Source organism: Brassica oleracea, chromosome C6, assembly GCF_000695525.1.
Source record: "Brassica oleracea var. oleracea cultivar TO1000 chromosome C6, BOL, whole genome shotgun sequence".
NCBI classification, from domain to species: Eukaryota; Viridiplantae; Streptophyta; class Magnoliopsida; order Brassicales; family Brassicaceae; genus Brassica; species Brassica oleracea.
Window position 1 is genome coordinate 14,306,355 of NC_027753.1, and position 21,327 is coordinate 14,327,681.

General features: G+C 34.6%; 2 protein-coding genes across 6 annotated transcripts; both read right to left on the minus strand.

Annotated features, from left to right (window-relative positions):
• Positions 1-2,718: 2,718 nt before the first annotated feature.
• Positions 2,719-4,599, minus strand: LOC106300633 (E3 ubiquitin-protein ligase RING1-like). 4 transcript variants are annotated; one of them, XM_013736820.1, is made up of 2 exons: positions 4,376-4,599; positions 2,719-3,979 (listed from the first exon to the last, which is right to left on the minus strand). In XM_013736820.1, exon 2 carries the CDS (start codon positions 3,966-3,968, stop codon positions 2,946-2,948), a length of 1,023 nt encoding a protein of 340 aa, XP_013592274.1. In that variant the 5' UTR covers positions 3,969-3,979; positions 4,376-4,599; the 3' UTR covers positions 2,719-2,945. The 4 variants fall into 4 exon arrangements, with proteins under 4 accessions (XP_013592274.1, XP_013592276.1, XP_013592273.1 ...); XM_013736822.1 differs by having other exon boundaries at positions 2,719-3,959; positions 4,455-4,597; XM_013736819.1 differs by lacking the exon at positions 4,376-4,599 and adding an exon at positions 4,214-4,279.
• Positions 4,600-5,053: 454 nt separating this feature from the next.
• LOC106300634 lies at positions 5,054-7,001 on the minus strand. 2 transcript variants are annotated; one of them, XM_013736823.1, is made up of 5 exons: positions 6,696-7,001; positions 6,428-6,621; positions 6,007-6,340; positions 5,607-5,702; positions 5,054-5,478 (listed from the first exon to the last, which is right to left on the minus strand). In XM_013736823.1, exons 1-5 carry the CDS (start codon positions 6,789-6,791, stop codon positions 5,434-5,436), a joined length of 765 nt encoding a protein of 254 aa, XP_013592277.1. In that variant the 5' UTR covers positions 6,792-7,001; the 3' UTR covers positions 5,054-5,433. The 2 variants fall into 2 exon arrangements, with proteins under 2 accessions (XP_013592277.1, XP_013592278.1); XM_013736824.1 differs by having other exon boundaries at positions 6,007-6,337; positions 6,696-6,999.
• Between the last annotated feature and the right edge of the window lie 14,326 nt (positions 7,002-21,327).

The following is a 21,327-nucleotide window of genomic DNA, read 5'->3' on the forward strand; positions in this document are numbered from 1 at the left end:
CGACGAAGTTCTCCCTCGGTATATTCCGAGGAGGTTTCCGACAAACTGGTGATCCTCGGAATTTCCTCGGAAATATTTTTCCTCGGAATTCCGTCGAAAAATTCCGAGGGATTTCCGAGGAAAGAAGAAATTCCGAGGAATTATTTCCGAGGACTTGTTTCGTCGGTATGTCGTCGGAATAACGTTATTCCGACGAAATTCCGACGATTTTTTCCCTCAGTATCCTTGCTGTTTTCTTGTAGTGATTACTCTCTCTTTTGTTCATCATGTTCTTCATTTTCTCATCAAGATCATATACCTAGAAATTCTAGCAAATCGACTCCTCACTTCCAAGACCCCATCCAGCGAATCCACGGACCCATCCGTGAAGACTAAAATATCATCAGCAAAACTAAAGTACGTCAGATTCACTCCTTGACACTGCCGATGGTACTCAAATTCTCCATTGGCTTCTGCCTCATTTAAAAGCTTGGAAAGAACATTGTTTATGACCCTATATCCATAGGGAGAGAGAGAGCAACTTTGTCAGACCCCCCTTGCACTCGTAAAGAATCCCTCAAGACTCCCATTAACTGCTACCGAGAAAGATGCGGTTGAAATATATACAAACACTGATCCAATGAATAAATTGATCGGGAAGATTCATGGCTTTCAAGACGAATGTGATAAAAGACCACCTAATTATGTCAAAGGCTTCAGGAATGTCAAACTTAATAGCACAACGGGGAGATGTAGATGTCTTGTGGTAACCAATGACCAAATCAGAAGCAAGCAAGACATTCTCCAAAAATAATCTTTGTTAGACAAAATCAATCTGATTAGGTTCAATTGCTTATGGTATTAGAACCTTGAGCCGGCCAGCCAAAACTTTAGAGATAACTTTATACAATAGATTACATCATGCTATCGGTTTGAACTTTTTCATTGTCAGAAGACATGATGGTAGCATTGATCCATGTAGGCAAGGAACCAAAGAGGAAAAAATATTGGGCCGCGGTGATAAACTCACTTCCAACAACAGACCATGCATCAATGAAGAACTCCTTTGTATAGCCATCATAACACGAAACTTTATCATTAGGGAGGGAGTGCAATGTAGAAAATATGCCACTAAACTTGCATCCATTACAGCGGACCATCTGAAGGTCAACAAATTCTGGAGAGAGGGAATTGAAATTTCCTCTCTAACATCTTGATATTGTTGGAGAAATCTCTGAAAAATGTTGTACATCTTCTTTTTTAATATCCTGCGCCAAAGAAAGAGACACACCATCCCCATTAACAAAATTTTGATTGAATTCCTTGAGTTTCTAGCCTGGACTGCTATGTGGAAAAAACAGTGTTATGATCTCATGCTTGAAGCCATCTGATACAAGACTTTTTCTGAAAGAAACTTTCTACAATACTAGCCAATTTGTGTCATACGTTTGAAATTTCCTCAGCCGCAACAAAGTTTGAGGGAGTTGGATCTAGTAGGACCTGATTTTAACAGATGCACAATGGCTCATATGCATGTTTTGTTCTCTCTGTAATGTTTCCGAAGTGATTCTTATTCAGTGCTCCCAACTCCTTAAGGAACTTCAACTTTTGATGAAACCGACTGAAAGTAGTTCTAGAGTTGAATAAAGGTTCTGTCGTATCCCATAATTAATGACTATACAGTATGTAGCACTGCTTGCGATCTGCCAAAAAGTTGAAAAACTTAAATGGCGTCCTAACTTCTTCTCTTATATCCGATAAATAACACCATACATCTAGCATGATCAGAAACTCCCCCAGTATTGCATCTAGCATAAGAATTAGGGTATTAATGCATCCAAGTCTCATTTATCAAAGTTCTATCAAGTTTCTTCCCTATTGGATTACCTTTTTCTTTTGTTCTACCATGTGAACAATGCACCCACATACGTCAAATCAGTGAGGTCATAGTTTCATAATAATAATTTATCATACTGGTTTTTGAATTAACAAAATATGCATTATTAAGTTTTCATAAAAAGATTATACTCGCATTTGTGGACAAAACATGATCCATTGTTTTGCTCTGATATTTCAAATATACTTTATTTTTCTCATGTTTATTGTTTGGATATAAACATGTACAATAATATGATTTTACAACATAAGCGATAACTATGATGATCAACTATTTGGTGTAAGGTCAAAGAAAACTTTGAAGAGATCAATGATGCTGCTGTCCAGGACCAGGAGGTTTAGGTGATTTTTTACGACCTGGCGGCGACACACTCCCTGGGACATCAATTTTTAAACGTGCAGGTACTCCTTCCCCTTGATAATTGTAGAAAATAAAATGAATTGAATAACGAAATCTGTTTACGAGTGATAATAAAAATATATAGATGGGTATAGTTACTGTAGAGTTCGACAAGAAGGTCACTTACTGAGCAAGGTTCGCGCCATTGTTGTGTTGTTGAAGGCAGAGAGTAAGAGAAGAATCAAAGCGACTAATGATAAAGCCAAACGATTCATTATTTTCTTTTGGTTGAGGATTACTCCGAGAGAGGTAGTAGTGTTATAAGTTCACACAAATTGTATATACTATATATAGAGAAGGAGATCGGGATGGTCTATATAAACTTCAGGTTCGTTAAAGCCACGCCTTTGTTGTGTTTTACAAACGTGATACTCTTGGCTTTTATGAATCCCCACCTAATAATCTTCACGCGTAAGCGAAACTATTTCACAGGAACGCGATCCTTGACTAAACAAAGGTACTGCACTGTTTATTAAAGTCTATGGACTACTACAGTGGTGTGGTGGTACAAAACATAAACACACAAATTCGTAAGACTTTTGTTTTTCAAATTGTAACACTCAAACCAAATCTGAGAAAGCATATTTACAGACAAAGAAAAAACACAGCTTAAAGGTTGAACCCATCCATGATCATATCAAAAGCTTCTGTTGCCACAGGTAACACTTTTTCAATCCGATGAATTTCTGCCTTGAGACGACGACGAGAACAAGCTGCTAAACGGCCATGGGATCGAGAATGCGTTCCTATTACCATCATCGTTCTCTTCTTCTCCTTCGTGACGGTTTGCATCGCTGTTCTCAGTTCCCTGGCTGCTGCTGCTTGTAGCAGAAGAAGACTCATTAACTCCATTGTTGTCATGTGTTGCTGAATCAGTAGTCTTGGTATCATCTGCAGGTAACTGATACCGACAAACAGGGCATGAACTGTGGAGCTCAAGCCACGGGAGCAAGCAGTCAGCATGGAAGTTGTGCTTGCAGGGCATCTGTTTAGCTTCGGCCCCAACCTCAAAATCATCCAAACACACAGAACACTGCAGACTAGGCTCCTGGATTTTGACAGTAGCCAAAGACTCGACATCTTCTTTACGAGCTGGAGGTGTTCCATATCTGTTGGGATCATTCTCTGCTAGACGCTGGAGCAGCGCTTCGAATCCAGGACCGATGAAATAGTCGCTTAGAGAAGAACCATCAGGCATAGAATCCGTGACAAGAGAGCGTGGGACGGCGATAATTTGATGATGCGGACCGATGACGATCAAGCGTCCTCTCTCTCCATTTGAGGGATGGTTGTTATCATCATCATCAGCATCTCTGTTACTACTCTCAGGTTGGAATGCTCGAACACCATGAAGCAACTGCACAACGGAAACAGAAGAACGTCTTCCCCTTCTCCTAAGAATCTCTTGAAGCTGCGAATCCAAGTCTCTACCGTTTCCGGTTTCATTCTCAACAGACTCAGCAGTCTGGTTCCTTGTGGCAGAGTTGTTCATCATTTCCATCAAGATGGGAGCCCAGATAGAAGAAGTGGTTGTTGTTGCTCTCCGATCTGAAGAGTGTTGATCCTCATCCATCTCTTCAACAAAGCCGCTTCGACAAAAGGGGCATTTGATCTCGTCTTCCATCATCACCGCATTCACAGTTTGGGAACACATGTGGCACCAATAACTCGTTGCATTAGTAGCTTCTTCCATGGCCTCTATTCCTGTTCATAGTCACAAGATTACCATGAGCGAGAAGGAACATCAAACCCTAGAACAAGTCTCGATGAAAACCCGTTTCTCAAACTCACCAATTAATCTTAGAAAACAACTTTTTTTTTTTTTTTTTGTATTATTCACAAAGACGAAGAACAACAAATCAGGCTAGTCAGGGAGATTAAAATGACAAAAAAATAAATACTAACCAAACCGATAAATGCAAGAAAGAAAGTAAGCACCTTTTTCTTAAACTCCGAGTCTTCTTCAACAGAACAGCAGGTGAATCTCACAGAGACGAAACACAAAGACGAAGAACAACAAATCAGGCTAGTCAGGGAGATTAAAATGACAAAAAAATAAATACTAACCAAACCGATAAATGCAAGAAAGAAAGTAAGCACCTTTTTCTTAAACTCCGAGTCTTCTTCAACAGAACAGCAGGTGAATCTCACAGAGACGAAAGAAAATATAAGGAGCAATTTCTGATTATTTTGAAAATTAGAAGCAAGAAAACGAGAGACAAAGGGGTTTAAGTTCTGTGTGGAGGAGTGCTGATTCCAGATCCTTCTCGGTTTCTCTCTTTTTCTGCTGATTACGACATCATTTTTAAATCAGTCCGACTTTTTTCTCTAAAAAACTTATTAAAATCCATGACATTTTTGGGGTTTATTTAATACTTTAATATATGCTTTTTAGCTCGACTTTCTCTTGGGCTTTATCTTATTTATTCTATGGGCTTTTACACAGTGAGAATTCGAGAGTTTGTTGTAGAAAACCCGAACTATGGCAAAGTTCAATTTATGAAAACTCGATCAAGTCTCCAAAGCGCATCTAACATTTCCATATTCACCGGATTCAAAAATGTCCAAAACCTCACAACATCACATGGACCGGATTTCACACCATGTAATGTACTACAATGCAACAATCTCCCTCATATCACGTCTCCGCAACATGTAACTACAATCTTCATGCGTATGAACAATCCACAAGATTCGAGCTAGTTTTATAAGTATTTTTTTTTCTGTTCTCAAGATCATCTCCCTCTAAACTCATATCAAACACACAAGGACACCATATATCTTTATACTATCTCCATTGAAACCCAAAATAAAACAACAAAAGTAGCTCCATTTACAACACAAAAGATAAACCCGGAAAGAATCATCATGATGCATCAGGTAGATTCTTACACTATTCTAACCACGTATCCCCAAATAAATAAATGTTTTCATACAAAATAAATAATGAAAAAAAGCTTAAGTAGAAACGGTGCTTACTTGTCGTCAACGTATATAACCTTCTTGTCCTTTGTAAGAACACGCAGATTATTTCATGAATCTCTCTCACACTTACTTGCGCGCCTGCTTCAAATCCTAAGCCTCAGCTACTGCAAAGTAGACACTTGTTTGTTTAGAATTTGCTAAGATAGCACCACCTTTCTTGAATGGAGTTTTGCTCATAATGAAGACATCCCCGGCGGTTGCTTCAAACCTTTCTCTTCCTACACAGAATTGAAACGAGAATTGTCTTATTATGTGTGATACAACAGAAGTAAAGGCAACAGAAATAGGACAACGGAATAGGAACAAGAGACATAAAAAAAAAAATGTTGAATCAAGGGAGACTAACATCAATTGCATGCAATGATCTGGATATGGAAGACTTAATCTGAGAGGCTTCTGCTGCAGATGGTGATCCATTGTTCTCAGCTGAATAATGATTCACCTACAAAAGGACACCAAAAAAAAAAGAAGAATTGGATTGACTGAGTGACTTCTTCAATGCTCACCATTATTATCACTATGTAGTGTGTGTGTGTGTGATGTATATCTTAAAACTGGAAGTTATTCATTACTAAGCGATCTTGCTCTTTGTTTGCATCTACCATAGAAGGAAAAAGAGCTAAAGGAAGAGAAGAATCATCCCAGACCCAGTATAAAGCATTGCATCCACTACTACTACAGCTAAGACCATATACAAAAACTCAAAACAGACAACAAAAGCGGTAAGCTTGACAAACAAGAGTCACCTGTGTTGCGTTGGGTGAACTCAAATTGGATTGGGCCTCTTCAAAAAGAGAGGCGTAGTAGGCAGGGTCGTAGATAGAACCTCCCAAGATTTCTTCGGCACCTGAACGCTGCCTGTCTATAGCAGGAGTTGGCGGGTTCAAGAAGCTGTTCCGCAAATCAGAATCCGTTTCACGGGGGAGTGAAGTGTCGACAATAGAAGCACCAAGCCTATAAATCTGAAACCACAAGAGAGAGGAAGAGAGCCTCACAAAGAAGCCAATCATCTCCATGGCCATGGTCAGCTTCACTGAAAATATGAAGAAGGCCCCATACGTCTCAGCTGAAATGCTCCTGCTTCATCAACCAAAAGGCATGATTTGAACAGAACAATAACGTCTCCAAAGGGTAAAAGCATAGATCACAGAGGATTCACCATCATACCAAATCTCTTGGGTGAAGAGGATGAACCATGAGATATCGAGAAGAAGAGCGCACAAGAGGAGAACAGCGTAGGTGCGGCCGAGGCTTTGGCTATTGCTCTCGATTGCCACAAGCGCAAACAACGCGATCACCAAGTTAATCAGCAAAACTCCATTGTATAAGGCCCCTAGTGATCCAATCAGAGCGCAGCCAATCTGGATAACAGTCTCGGATCGATGAACCCTAGATAGAGACCCAATCAAAACAGATTTGAAGAGAGAGGGGTGACCTGAGCGTAGATTAGGATGACGGCGAGAGATTGGAGTTTAACATAGTCGCGAAGCCAAGGCTGTATTCGATCTCGCAAAGAACCACAAAGCATCATCAATCAATCTCGCCCCTTCATAAATAAATATCTACGACGCTTCTTATGTCGATAAGAGTTTTGTGTTGGCGGGATCACATCGAATCGAAGATGATCAAATCATTCTCTCCCGAGAAATTACAATTTCTCTTAGTAACCAAATCTGTATCTCTTAAAATGAAATTAAATCAAATCAAAATAAGGACTGGAATAACTCCTCTGCTCTCACTAGGCCCACTTTCAGTTTGTTTATAATTCTCTAAATCGAAAAAACAATTCTCTCCCATAACTATTTTAAATTTTTTATCGCAAAAATTAAAATAGTTTATTTTTATTTTAAATTTTTTTAATATTTATTTTTTTTATTTTTTTAAAATTTGTAACCTTATTCTCAAAATTCCACACTTAACTTTAAACCCTAAGTTAACCCTAAGATATAAATATATTTTTGCCTTTTAATAAAAAATTTTTAGTCATTTTTCATTTAAGGCTATTTCTATAGGGAAATTTTCATGTTTATTACATTCATGTTTACCACCAATAAATAGATATTTTAAAAAATATATTTTTTATTAAATGGCAAAACACTCTTTTACCCTTGTTATTTAAATAAAAAAAATTATGTTTTCGAATTATATTTTTTCAACTTTAAATTTTTTTATAATTTTTTTTGAAAATCAAAAATTATATTTGAAACTATTTTTTTTTTAAAAAAATCATATTTTTGAAACTATTTATTTATATATTTATGGGGAAATTTCAATTATATTAGAAGTTTGATACCGCTTTTCAATTTCAATTCTCAGAGAAGTTTTTTGGAAGACCAAACCGTTTGTGCAGCCTATGTTTGTGATGGGAGTGGAAGGCTTCACCGATTCGGAAATCAACGGTCACGACAACGGCATAGAGGCAAGGTCGAATAACGCTTTCCAATTTCAAAGGCTATGTCGTTGACAAAATGGGATGCTTGTCAGATTCGTTTTGTGATAGTCGCCAGAACGCCGGAACAAGTATCTCTGAATCTGAAGTAACTTTTTTGTGTTTGGATTCCACTGTTCATTCTATTTTACTTTCAATTCGTTTGTTTTATCTGATTTCAAATGGAATAGCTTTGAGAAATCTGAATTTGAAGTAATTTTCTGTTCCTCGTCTGATTTGCTATTTGTAAACACATTAAACCGAAAGTGTGTGGCTTTGTGTTTGGCATGTTGTTTCCATTCTATGCTAATTTCAAGTAGTTTATGTTACTCCCGAGTAACATGGATAAGTGTGAAGAGTGCATGTTCATACTATTACTATTTTGTGTGTATTCTTGTGAGCTGAATAGAATATCAACCAAAAAACTAAATAGAATATTGTGCATTGTATTACTATTTCAAGTAGTCTATGTTACCCTTCTATGATTAAATTCACATCACTTTTCATAATCAACCAAAATGCCATATTTAATTAGTTAAAAAAATAAAAAAAATAAATGGCAGAAAAAACGATACCGACGTTAACGCCGTCTGTAAAATCCGAAACTCTAAAAATCTAAACTAAATTGATTCATATAGGAAATAAATTTTAGTAACATGAGCCATCTCTAGGCCATGTACAATAACACATTCAGATACATTCTCTAAAATAGTAAAAAAAAAATTCAAAATAATTTATTTCTAAAAAAACTCAAAAGAATTTGGTAAAAAAAAATTCTTCTTGGTTATCGAATGATTTTTTTTCACATGACTTGGATTGCTTTCATCTCTTTCACATTTAAAGGATAACATCTGTCCATCGACTTTACTCAAGATAGTCTCACGGCCTACAAGATTTGGTATGAGAGAAATAAAAGGCTCCGCAATAACATCTCATCCATTTCTCAGACTACCTTCAAATAGGTCGACGGACTAATCCGTGACACCAATCTTGGCAAAGAGGAATATCACAAGAAGTTTAGAAATTTAATGCAAACTTGACTCAAGTATGAGTGAGGAGGCACTGATCTTGTATTAAATTCATTAGGCTATCTCTGTTGTTTTATTTTTGGCTAAAAACGGCTTCTCGTTTTTTCCTCTTGTAGCTCAGCTCTATCGGCATTCTCCTATTGATAATGAAATTCAAATACTCATCAAAAATGGTGAACAAAAAATAGTGGAGCCGTAGATGTCAAAAGTCGAAACCGATTATTCTCAGTATGGACGATAGGAAGAGCGTAACGGGAGGACCTAAGAGCATCTACAAAAAGTCTTTGTATTTTAAAATTTCCAAAATTTTATATTCGAAGTTTCAAAATATTTTTCTCCAAAAGCAAAACTTCAAATTTAATTTCAAAATTATTTGTAGTTTACACTAGAATCCTTATATTTGTCATAATTAATGTAAATCCATAAACTTTTTTAAAAATAATTAGCACATATATAAATATATTAAAAAATATTAATTAATACAATTTTGCACTAAAATATAAAATTATAAATAGAAATACATAATTAAATGTTAAACCGCAAGCAAAATACCACATTATTTCAGAAAATTATTTCTGTAATATTTCATCTTCGGTTACACAAAATTTGTTTGGAAAATCATTTGGAGGTTCCGGAGAAATTTTACAAGACTATTAGTTTTGTTGTAATATTTAAATTTGTATAACAATTATGTTTTAATGTATCTTTTTATAAGTTTTTTTTTAAGTTTATTTTGTAATATTCTTGTTGTCTAATTCTAGTTCTAAAATATTATAAATCTTATTTTAAAATATTTATTTATTTTATGTGTAAAACATGAATTTTTAAAAACAATCTTGAAATATTTATGAGATATACATTTTTAAGGATTAAAACAATAAACGAAAAATACTTAAGAATCATAAATATGACGTACAATTAATTTTAAAGACCAAAATGCAAATAAAAAAATAAAACTTTAAATTTGAAGGTTTGAGTAGTGAAACTTCAAAAGTTCAAATACTCACTTTTCAAAACTCCAAATTTGAACTTTTGAAGTTCTCTTTTAGAAAGCAAAAAAAAATTCTATATTTGAAGTTATAGAATAGTTTTTTTGGAAATGCTGTAAAGAAACGAAACAAAAACAAGGAAAATGTATTCGGTGACAATATAAATGCTTTTAGCAAAAAAAAAAAAAGACACTATAAAAACGCGATTTAACAATTGAAGAAATGGTTTTTTTCTTTCAAATATGACATAAAATTTCAAGTCAAACACAAAAATAACCTATGTTTTTTTTGAAACTTTTTTTCTCTATTCACCCTAAAAGTTTCACGTAAATGCGATTATTATTATTATTTTTTTTTCAAAAATGAGTTTTTTACCTTATCATCCTCATATTCACCAAATATTTAAAATATTGACATTGTCATCAATACACTGACCACCATGAACAACCAATTTGAAGCTTTTAATGCACCAAAGTTTCAATTTTTACTCTTCATATCTCATTACTTATGCACACAAATCATATCTCTTTCACTCTCTTTTCAAATTCATTCAAAAAACCAAGATTTGACTCCAAGTTTTGTAAGGTTCATAGAGACATTGAAGCTCATGATTTATGGTCATTAACGACTTGGTAGCTTTTGTAGTGAAGTTTTAGGTGCTTAGAGAAGCTAAGAAAGTCATCTCACAGGTTCAAAGTATGAAATCATTTTTTTTTCTCAAATCTGTTCGCGAAGACTTTCAGAAGACTTCGGGAAGACTTTCAGAAGACTTTACTAGATGTGTTCTCCATCAAGAAGACTTCTCTAGAAGTTTTCTAACTTTCTTTATTACGAAAAAAACTGAAAATCCCACAAAAGACTGTCTTCTCAGATAAACATGTTAGTTTTGCAATTGACCAAAATTTGTCAGAAATTTGACTTTTTATAGAAGACTTTTCGGGAAATCTTCTCGGGGAAAATTTCTATAGAAGTCTTCTGAAAGTTTTCTCGAAGTCTTCTCACTGTCGTAAGAAGTCTGCGTGGGTTACTTTTGCAATTGAAAACTAATAGTAAAACATTTAATATTAATGAGAAGACTTCTCAAATGTTATTCCGAGTTTTGGTCAAACATTTGGTTACGAGAGAATTCTAGAAAAAACTTCTCTGGAAAAGTCAAATATAGTCAATTGCAAAAGTATCTCAGGTAGACTTCTTACGACATTGAGAAGACATTCAGAAGACGTCTATAGAAGTCTTTCCCGAGAAGTCTTCTATAAAAAGTCAAATTTTTTACAAACTTCAGTCAATTGCAAAACCAACTTGTTTATCTGAAAAAACTTCTCGAGAAGTCTTCTCTGGCATTTTCGAGAATTTTTCAAATTCAAAAGTAAGCCAATATTTACAAAAAAGTCTTCTCAAGATGTCTTCTGTAGAGTAGACTTCCTAATAAGTATTCCTTCGTAAATTTGCAATTGCAAAAATGACCTAAATAGAAGACTTCTACGTCAATGTTTAATAAACTTTCATTTTCTCTACAGTTAAAATAAATTTTTAATATTTTCTTATTAATTCATGTGTATTAGTTAGTATTGGGGCTTCTGGATGAAATTCATAACTTATTTGGTGATAATTATGAGATTTCAAATATTTATGTTTAGTAATTTTTCTGGCTAATCCGAGAAGACTTCTAAGAGAAGACTTCTACATTAGATTTTCTAGAGTGTTAAGTAACCTCAAGGTATGTTTTTAACTTTCAAAAGTGTTAAGTAACTTCAAGAATATCAAGTCATGTGGTTTAATGTGTCTTTTTAGATAATAAGATATACTTTTTAACTTACATGAGATTTAAAATTTCAACTTTCACTTAAAATTCAAATTTGATCTTTTGTGAATTTGACAAAGTTTTCTTGTGAAGTCTTCTCTCTTAGTTTTACTAAATTTGACTAAGTTTTTGTGTTTTTATTTTTTGTTATGAGTGGGTAGAATGGTTAAAAAAAAATCTTGGTATGTTGTATCAATAACTTCAATAATGTCAAGTACTTTTGGCAAAACATGAACATATTTACCAAATTCTTTTGATTAATATCTCTTGAAGTTTACAAAAGAATTCACAACTAAAATAGTACACATACAAATCATAAAACATGGTATAAACAAAACTATTATACAGTGAGTTAAATATCATTCCTCAACATAGATAAGTTTGGATTCCAGTTGACATCATTCTTTTGTACCACTTTGGGCAGAAGACTTCGGAAGACTCTGTGGGAAGTCTTCTACCATAAAATACATTAGAAGACTTCCCAAGAAGTATTGCAAGAGTCTTCTGATAGTCTTCCAAGAATCTTCTAAGAGTCTTCTGAGAAATCTTCCAAAGTCTGACTCAGATCTAAAAAAATTGTATATTCAAAAGTATTCAATTAGCTTCAAAACAGAGAAAACTTGAGAAATTTTTTTTATGCTTAAATAATAAAAAAAACAATCATATTAGGTTGAATCTATAACTTTTTAGAATCTAATATATAAAACACACAATATATATATCCAAAATTTATACCACTTTGGACAGAAAACTTCAGAAGACTTCTTGAATACTTCGTTGGACATCTTCTAGCATAAAATGCATTAGAAGACTTTCGAAGAAGTCTCCCGAGAGTCTTCCAAAAGTCTTCTGAGAAGTCTTCCAAAGTCTGACTCAGATCTAAAGAATTTGCATATTCAAAAGCATTCAAAGTGCTTCAAAACAGAGAAAACGTCAAAAATATTTTTTTATGCTTAATAATAAACAAAACAGTCACATTTGGTTAAATCTATAACTTTTTAGAATCTAATATATAAAACACACAAAATACATATCCGAAATTTGTACCACTTTGGGAAGAAGACATATTGAAGACTTCATGGGAAGTCTTATAGCATAAAATGCATTAGAAGACTTGCTTAGAAGTCTTCTGAGAGTGTTCTCAGAAGTGTTTCAAAGTCTGTCTCGGATCTGAAAAACCTGAAAATTCAAAAACATTCAAATGACTTAAAACAGAGAAAAACTTCAAAAACATAATGTTATGCTTAAATAATAAACAAAACAATCATATTAGATTGAATCTATAGCTTTAGAATATAATATATATATAACACACAATAATACATATCTAAAACTTATAAATCTACCTTTGAAAGAGTGAAAGATGAGAACCATGTAATGAAAAACCTGCAAAAAGAAGATAAATTAGTGAGAAGACATTAGAAAAAAATGAGAAAATTTAAAATGTGGTGTTTTGATGTTCAAAGAGATTAGAGAGAGGTTGGAGAGTTTTAGAGTGAGAAACATTACATTTTTGTTGCATCCATTTGTGAGGGAGAAAGAGAATGTGTAAATTTTCTTTACATATGGAGACAAAAATTTTAATTAGGTTAAATATTATTGATACAGAAGACTTCTTGAGAAGAATTTAGGTTTCCCGCTTAAAGTGAATTGAAGTCTTCCAGAAGTCTTCTCATGTATTTGATTTTAGGGTCTAGAAGACTTCCCAAAACTTCTGGAAGACTTCGCTTTAAGCGGAAAACCTAAATTCTACTAAAATTTAGGCGGAAAACCTAAATTCTACTAAAATTTAGGCGGGAATATGTAGAAATCTTCTTGGGAAGTCTTCTAGAAGTCTTCCAAACCATAACTTAATCAATTAACTAACTAAACAGCAAATAATAATTTATTAAGCTTAAAATCAATTTATAAAATGTTTAATATACCCAATACTAAACACATGTAGGTTAATTTTTTTTTTAAGAAGTTAAGATTCCAAAACTAATTCTAAATACAAACAATACTATAACATATGTTACTAAACCTTAAACAAAAATCTTCTCGGAGTCTTCTAGACCCTATAATCAAATAACTAAGCAAAAACGCTTCCTTAAACTTAAAAAATAACTTAGAAAGTGTATAAATCAAGTTATTAGATAGTCACTAAACACATATAGGTTAAACTAAAAAAAAAGAAAAATTTTCAAAATCTAACCCTAATATACCAACTATATTATAACATATATTACCAAACCCTAAACGAAAGGCTATCATGACTCAGTCTACATTCACTCATCTATGTTAAAAATAATTGAATTTTAGTAAAACTAAATTTCAATTATTTAGAAATGTTTATTAATACATGATTTCGATTTTTTATCTTTCAAAATATTTTTTATAAAATTTATCAATTACTTTTAAGATCTAATACATGAAAAGACTTCTTTTAGAAGACTTCTCGAATACTTCGATTTAGGCGGGAAACCTAGAAACCTAAATTTTTCTAAAATTTAGGCAGAAACCCTAAATTCTACTAAAATTTAGGCGGATATGTCAGAAGACTTCTTGAAAAGTATCATGTGAGTCTTCCAGACCCTATAATCAAATAACTAAGCAAAAAACACTTCCTTAAACTTTTAAGATACTTAAAAAATGTTTAAATCAAGTTATTAAATAGTCAGTAATCATATTAAGTCAAAACAAAAGTTAAAAATGAAGATAAGATTTCAAAAGCTAACCCTAAAAATACCAACAATACTATAACATATGTTACCAAACCCTAAACCAAGGACTATCATGAGTTAATCTACATTCACTCATATATGTTGAAAATAATTTAATTTTAGTAAAACTAAATTTACATCATTTAGAAATGTTTATTATTACATGATTTAAATTTTTCCCATCAAAATATTTTTTATAAAAAATTTAAATTATTTTATAGATATACTGATCGAGAAGATTTACACTAAGAAGACTTACAGTAAAACTCAATACATGTTTTTTTTGTCATAAGGATGTTGTTGTAATTTCACTAGCATTTTGGGTTATTTTTGTATTTGATTGAATTTGAGGTACACTTTTGTATTCAAAATCAAGTCTTGAGTTATTTTTGGCAATTTCCCCTCAAAGAAAACCCCCCTAAAAAATAAAAAAAAAATAACGCATTCGTTTCCTAACGTATGTAGATTAATATGAAATGATATTTGTCATAAACAATCATTCTAATAATTCTTAGTGATGAAACACAAACGCACAACTCTTGGTTCATTGGTATCTCTCTCGTGTCTCGTTGCCTCCCTTCACAAGACTAAAACATTGCACATATACACCTGCTCACCCGTCTAGGTATATCTGAATTCAAATTGCAATGATCGCATTTAGATCCGATCTCTCTATGATCAACATATACACGAACACGAGTCCATGCGCTATGATACATTTATATGCAAAACTAAACATATATTAACGAAAAATATTTTGTGAACCAAAACTTGATTTTCTCCTCCAAAAATATTTATAAATTATTTCTAAATCTATTTCACCACGGCTTGAGAATTATTTTACGATTATTTTTTTGTCCGACTACGTTGTTTTAGACTAAACCATCGACATCTCTGATCCACTAAATTTTCCGAAGAACCTTCCGGTGCCATCCATTTTTCAAATTTCCAACTTGAAATTATGAAATTTTCTCAAGGAGCTCAATTAACGTTCGGTTCTCATTCCACATTATCTGGCTAATCACTTGGCATCACTCGCAGTCATCTCATACTAGCATTCTGTAAGCTTTTCCAAATTATCTAGAGAAATTAATTTCTCGACCAGCTTCACTTGTATCTGAGCATAGCTACTTGTCTATGTCTTTAAAACTTAATATCACATTCTCTGACACTTCTAATTTTGTTCTCGGTTCTCCCGTACTTGATGAATTCTCCGAAACTAGTAACTTTATTCTCGACCATTCAATTTCTGCACCATTTCCTCATACCAATTCCGGTCCGATGATTTTTCCATACTTTTTTATCCAAGTAATACCAAATCCACTTGTAAAAATTGTCTTTGACTTATTTTTCCGACTATTATTTTCTTCGACCATTCCTAAGGCTCGTCTGTATCCTTATTTTTTACTGAGGGTTATTCCACTCTCTCCCCTCAATAGAATTCGTCTTTGAATGCTTAAGGAATTATTCTCTTCACCATTACTCAGTATATTACTTCAACCTCCCTCCATTTAATTAGCATCTAACTTTGCATTAATTTATTGGTCATTCTCTCTTCTACAATCAAATATTTCCTCATCATTTCCATCAGTTCGGTTGTATAAGTATGCCATCAAGTTCATTACAACTTGAGTATTTTACATCTTCTAATCACTTATCCACTTTGTTGTTTCATCCCTAGTCAATATCAGGTTAAAAGGTGTCTTAATTAGATGTAAAAAAATTAAAAAGAACATACACAACAAATTAAAAAACATTGACCTTTCACTAGACGGAAAATGTTATAACTATTTTTTCTGGATTCAATACTCTTTCTCGCCCTTATCAATTTCCACCATTCGATCTTCCTCATTCTATCATCATGATATTGAGGTTTTTATTTCTAATCCCAACACTTCCTCTTCTTTTATGGTTGCATAAATCTAGTGCCTATTCATATCTTATCTACTTCTCATCTTACTCTTGGTACCTCCATCTTCGATTACAACTCTTCTTCATCCTTCATATTATCATCACATTTCATACTTCATATATCAATTTCTATCATTTCTTTCATCTCCATGTTGAAGTTTGTTTCCTGCCTTATGATGTCCTTTCATAGGCTACTTCTCAAATCTTTCATTGCCTCAATATGCTAATATCTCAATCCCGTTCAACGTTAATTGCTAGCATACTTTCGTTCTTTTTGGTCTATGAGACTCAAATCACGTACAAATTCCTGAAACATAGATGTATAGAATATAGGATGAAGTGACATATAACACCCCTAATCTAGGAAAGTTAACTTGATTGACCGTGCAGCAATCAAACATGAACATGCACGATCAATCATGTCAACTTAAACCAGATTTAAGATGCCACTATCAAATACCCATATTTTCCTATTTCCAACATTACCTACTCTTCAAATAAACTACACATTTTACTGAAACAATGTATTTATTATTAGCTTTTTATATATGTAATATCTAATTTTAATCAGCTTTAGATCAATCATCATACATTTATTATAAATGTTAAAACACAATTACTAATACAATAACTTAGATTATATATAATATTACCTTGTTTTAAAACATTTATTGGTACTTAATTTTTAAAGAAGATAAAATTACACATAAATTATACTTAAATTTAATTTTTAATGTGATTTTTATTTTTGTATTATTGAATTTTAATTGGAACAACGATATGAGTTAACATATTTTTGATCCGAGAATCAGCATGATAAGGGTAACTAACAAGGGTCAAACAGATGACATAATAAACTTAAATCATTGTTTTTTTTAGAATGACACGATATGGAATGATTGTATTGAATGTTGACTATCAAGATATATCAACAACTGTATTGAGGGTTGTAATGTAATATGAAAATAAATTTTTCGATAAAGAAAAGATAATCACACATATGGAATGATTGTATTGAATGTTGACTATGAAGAGATATCAACAAATGTATTGAGTTTTGTAATACGATGTGCAAATAAAAGGTTCTATAAAGAAAAGACAACCACACATATTTTTTGTATAAAAGGTTTGACTAGGTAAAAAATATTGCATTCAACAATTTGTTAATAAATAATGTTTTAGCATAAGCATCTTCAAATTAATTTAACTTTCATCATCGTTACTATATTACATAGATTTCTATTTATATAGTCAATTGTTTTCAAAAAATTTGATAAAATTTTGTTTTCATATCAATGGAATTCCTTTTAAAATGTATGTTTTTTTCTTACAAGTGTTATTCTTCAAAGAGTTGTATCAGTTTTCGATAGGAAAAACTCAATAGGATCTATAAGATCCAAGTGACTTATGGCCCTTTATTGGGACTGCATTTGTTACCCCACTAAATAAAGGTGTGATGACTATAATGCAACGAGTTGATATATCCGAGTAGTTAAGGAGATAGATTTGATATCTGAAGCACTTCTTTCACAAGGCCACAACCTTGTTGTCGACAAACTTTTCTAGTTTTACTTCATGCAGAGTGCAAGCCACGAAGACGATTATTTATGACACGTAGTTTTAGAAGACATATTTTTATGTAGGTTTTTCTCATTTTAAGAATTTTGTTAATATTTATATGTAAATATAATTTAAATTTTTTTGATAATAAAAATATTTGTAAGAATTTTTATCCTTGTTTATAGAACTTTTACTAATAAATATATCAAATAAGTGTTTTGTTAACAAACAATTATTTTTAAATTTTTTTATATTAACAAATTATTTTATTAAAACTATAATTGGCAACAGTGAAATGTTTATAATAGTATTGACTAATATTGTTATGCAGTTGATCTGATAATTTTGGTTTACCAATCAATCATTAATAGAATTTAATTAGTTTATACAATTTCAATGTGTTTTATATTATATATATACAATATCAGATAAAAGCAGTGGTAATCCAAGTATCTCTGTGCTTTAAAACTTTTTTATAATAGTCAAAATATTTAATATGAAAATCTTACAAATTATTATTTTTTGCTTAGAGCATCCGAAAATGGTAGACCGGCACTGATTTCATTTTGGTTATTTCAAATGTAACAATGCAATAAGCTGATTGAAAAACACCGCAGAGAAAGGATAATGAACATGAAAGATAATCACAACAGAAAGTAGAAAGTAGGACCCAATTTTGGTCAATTAGGTAATTGGGCCTAAATGACTTGGGCCATGCGACCAGCGAAGAGGCCCGACTGCGACAAGCAGGAAGAGATCGATTCAAGGAGCCAGAGATCGCGGAGTAGTTGCGGAGATCGCGGAGTCAATCTACTATAAGAAGAGATCGATGGATACGAGAGAGCACACATTGAAAACCCTAGAGAGAGCTACACCCATACATCGATATTGTTTTCACCTAGCTTTAGATCTTTTCTCTTATCGATCTCGTTTGTAACGTCGATCTCATTTCATTCATTGTATTCACCCTTATTCATCAATAAAATCCATCTTTGCCCACTGGAAACTGATTACATCATTGTGTTCTAAAGATATCGTTGCCTACATCATTTTATCTTCTCTAGATTAAACTTTCGATCACTATCAAATACTTAGTGTAGATTTTAGGATCTACATTTTGGCGCCGACTGTGGGGAAGATAAACGAAAAACATCTTTGCTAAGAAACCGATCTAAGTTTCCTAAGCGCGACTATGGATCCCAATCAAACCATCAGAACCACGCCATCAAGAGTCGACAACGTTGATCCTATCGGATCCGACTCGAGAACCGAAACCTTACCCACTGGACCAACGGCTACCGACGGGACGACTGGAACAGCCCAGGCACAGCAAATCCTTCCAATCGGGACATCGAACCAGGACCGACCGTCAAGCCACGATCGATCCTCACCACCAGATCGCACCTCGATTCCAGATCGAACCTCGATCCCCGACCAAACTGGAGCTCGAGTCTGGAATCTCCCTGGAGAAAGACAGGCCGCCGACAACCTAACCCGACCTCAATCATCTAGGCCGATATCTCCGACCCCTCTAGCGCAGACTCGGGAAGAAGTGACCAAGCTTCGAGGGATGGTCTCGTCATTAATCGACGAAACTCGCAGCCAAAAGGCCGCTTATCGGACCATTGCTAACCGACTGGATCAAGCCGAACGGGAACTCGTGGATCACCGAGCTAACGCCTGAGAAAGATATCAACCTCCACCTGATCCGTTAAGGGAAACACTAAATCCTCAAAGTACCAGAGCCTTCAGCACTCCAGAGATCCCGAGCGCTCGATCCGGGTGCTAGGAGAAAACTCACAATGACCACCGCAGCAGAGCATGCCTCAGCGAAGCTTAAGTTATAGCGGGCTGTACGAAATAGATATCGGGCTACAAGGTCAATGAAATAATCCGATCCAATCACAAAACAGATATGCAGAAAGACCTGGGGAGCAGAGAACACGAAGTCCACCACTGGGTAACCTAACCTCCGAGAATCGAACTCCATCTACTACGAGAACCGTTCAGCAAATGGGGTTCAATGACCCAATAGAGCAAGCTCGAGGTTACGACCCTCGCATACCCATCGACGCGGATCCTCAGAGAGAGGACCTGGGGATCCCGAACGAAACCGGAACATTCCAAAATTATATCGAAAGAAATGATGGCGAGCTCAAAAGAATACACGCCATCGTGCATATGGCGACGAGCTCCACCCCGGACATAGATATGGTCATCGAAGAGACAAGAAGGATTCGTGATTGCCCTTCTCCGACCCTTACTGCCCAACAGCGTAAGGCTACACCATGTGGGAAAACTTAAATTCCCCGAATATGCTGGGAACACAGTCCCAAAAGCTCACGTACGAGCCTTCTGACTAGCGATAACCAGAACTCACCTCGACGAATACGAAAAAGAGACCGGTTATTGCCGCTTCTTTGCCGAAAACCTCACCGGTGCCGCTCATGAATGGTTCGTCGGCCTAGAAGAAAACTCAATCGACAACTTCACCCAATTGGTGTCTACATTCCTCAAGTAATACTCGGTTTTCATAGAAACTAGGGCTACAGAGGCAGATCTCTGGACTCTCAAATAAGCGCCCTTGAACCGCTAAGAGCATACATAAACAAGTTCAGAGAAATCAAAGACGATATTTCGCATCCAAACGAAGTCGTGGCCCTAGCAGCACTAAAGAACGGCGTCTGGTTCTCATCCAAATTCAGGGAAGAAATGGCATTGCGAGCACCTATCTCGTTGGACGACACCATACATCGAGCCTACTACTTCGCAACCCACGAGGAAGAGGTCGCAGCTTTAAAGGAACAGTACAGCGCAAACAAAAATAACGCCGCCAAAAAGATTAATGCTCCTAAAGAACCAGCAACTAAAGGACAACACTCCTATGTGATAAACAATTTGCCGCAAAACAAATCGTCGACATACGATCTCAACAAATTATGTGCCTTCCATAACTGTAAAGGTCATTCAACCGAGGAATGCCGAGCAGCACTTCGCAGTCAAAACGAAAATAAAGAAACCAGCGAAGATACTGGAGAAGAAGAGGGAGCGCCAACAACTCCAAAAGCCAATGGTAAAACTAAGGGCTCTTCGAACAAAAGAAGCAGGGAAAACGAGCTAGAATTGCCTAGCTCCCCACCCCCAGCGTCAAAGAAAAGAGTCGCATGATTTCGTGGGGACCAAAAAGCGATACCCCTAACGAAATCGAGGGACATGCCGAAGGAAAAATCTGTATCGATATTACGGTAGCAATCCGCACGTTAGAGAACCTCAACGAGGCTGCTCCTCCTCCTAGCGTTACTCGATACAACCCAAATGAGAAGTGTTCCTTCAGGAGAATCCCCAACTTCAAACGAAAGCATAAGATGGCCAAAATCCGGGAACTACTAGAAAGACCGATTGCCCCACAAATTCGGAAAAAAGACAGCACGCGAACTCTTAATCGCAACCAGTCTGGGGGACAAAGATACTACCAACCAGCACCCACCAAAAAATGGAATTTCCCGGGTCGCTGGAAAAACAAAAAACGAATCGACTTTATCTACGGAGGCTCTAAGTTCTGCAACTCAGTTAACTCGATCAAAGCATACCAACGAAGAGCCGAAAACAACGTACGAATCAAAGAGCCCCTATCAGGTCCCGACCACG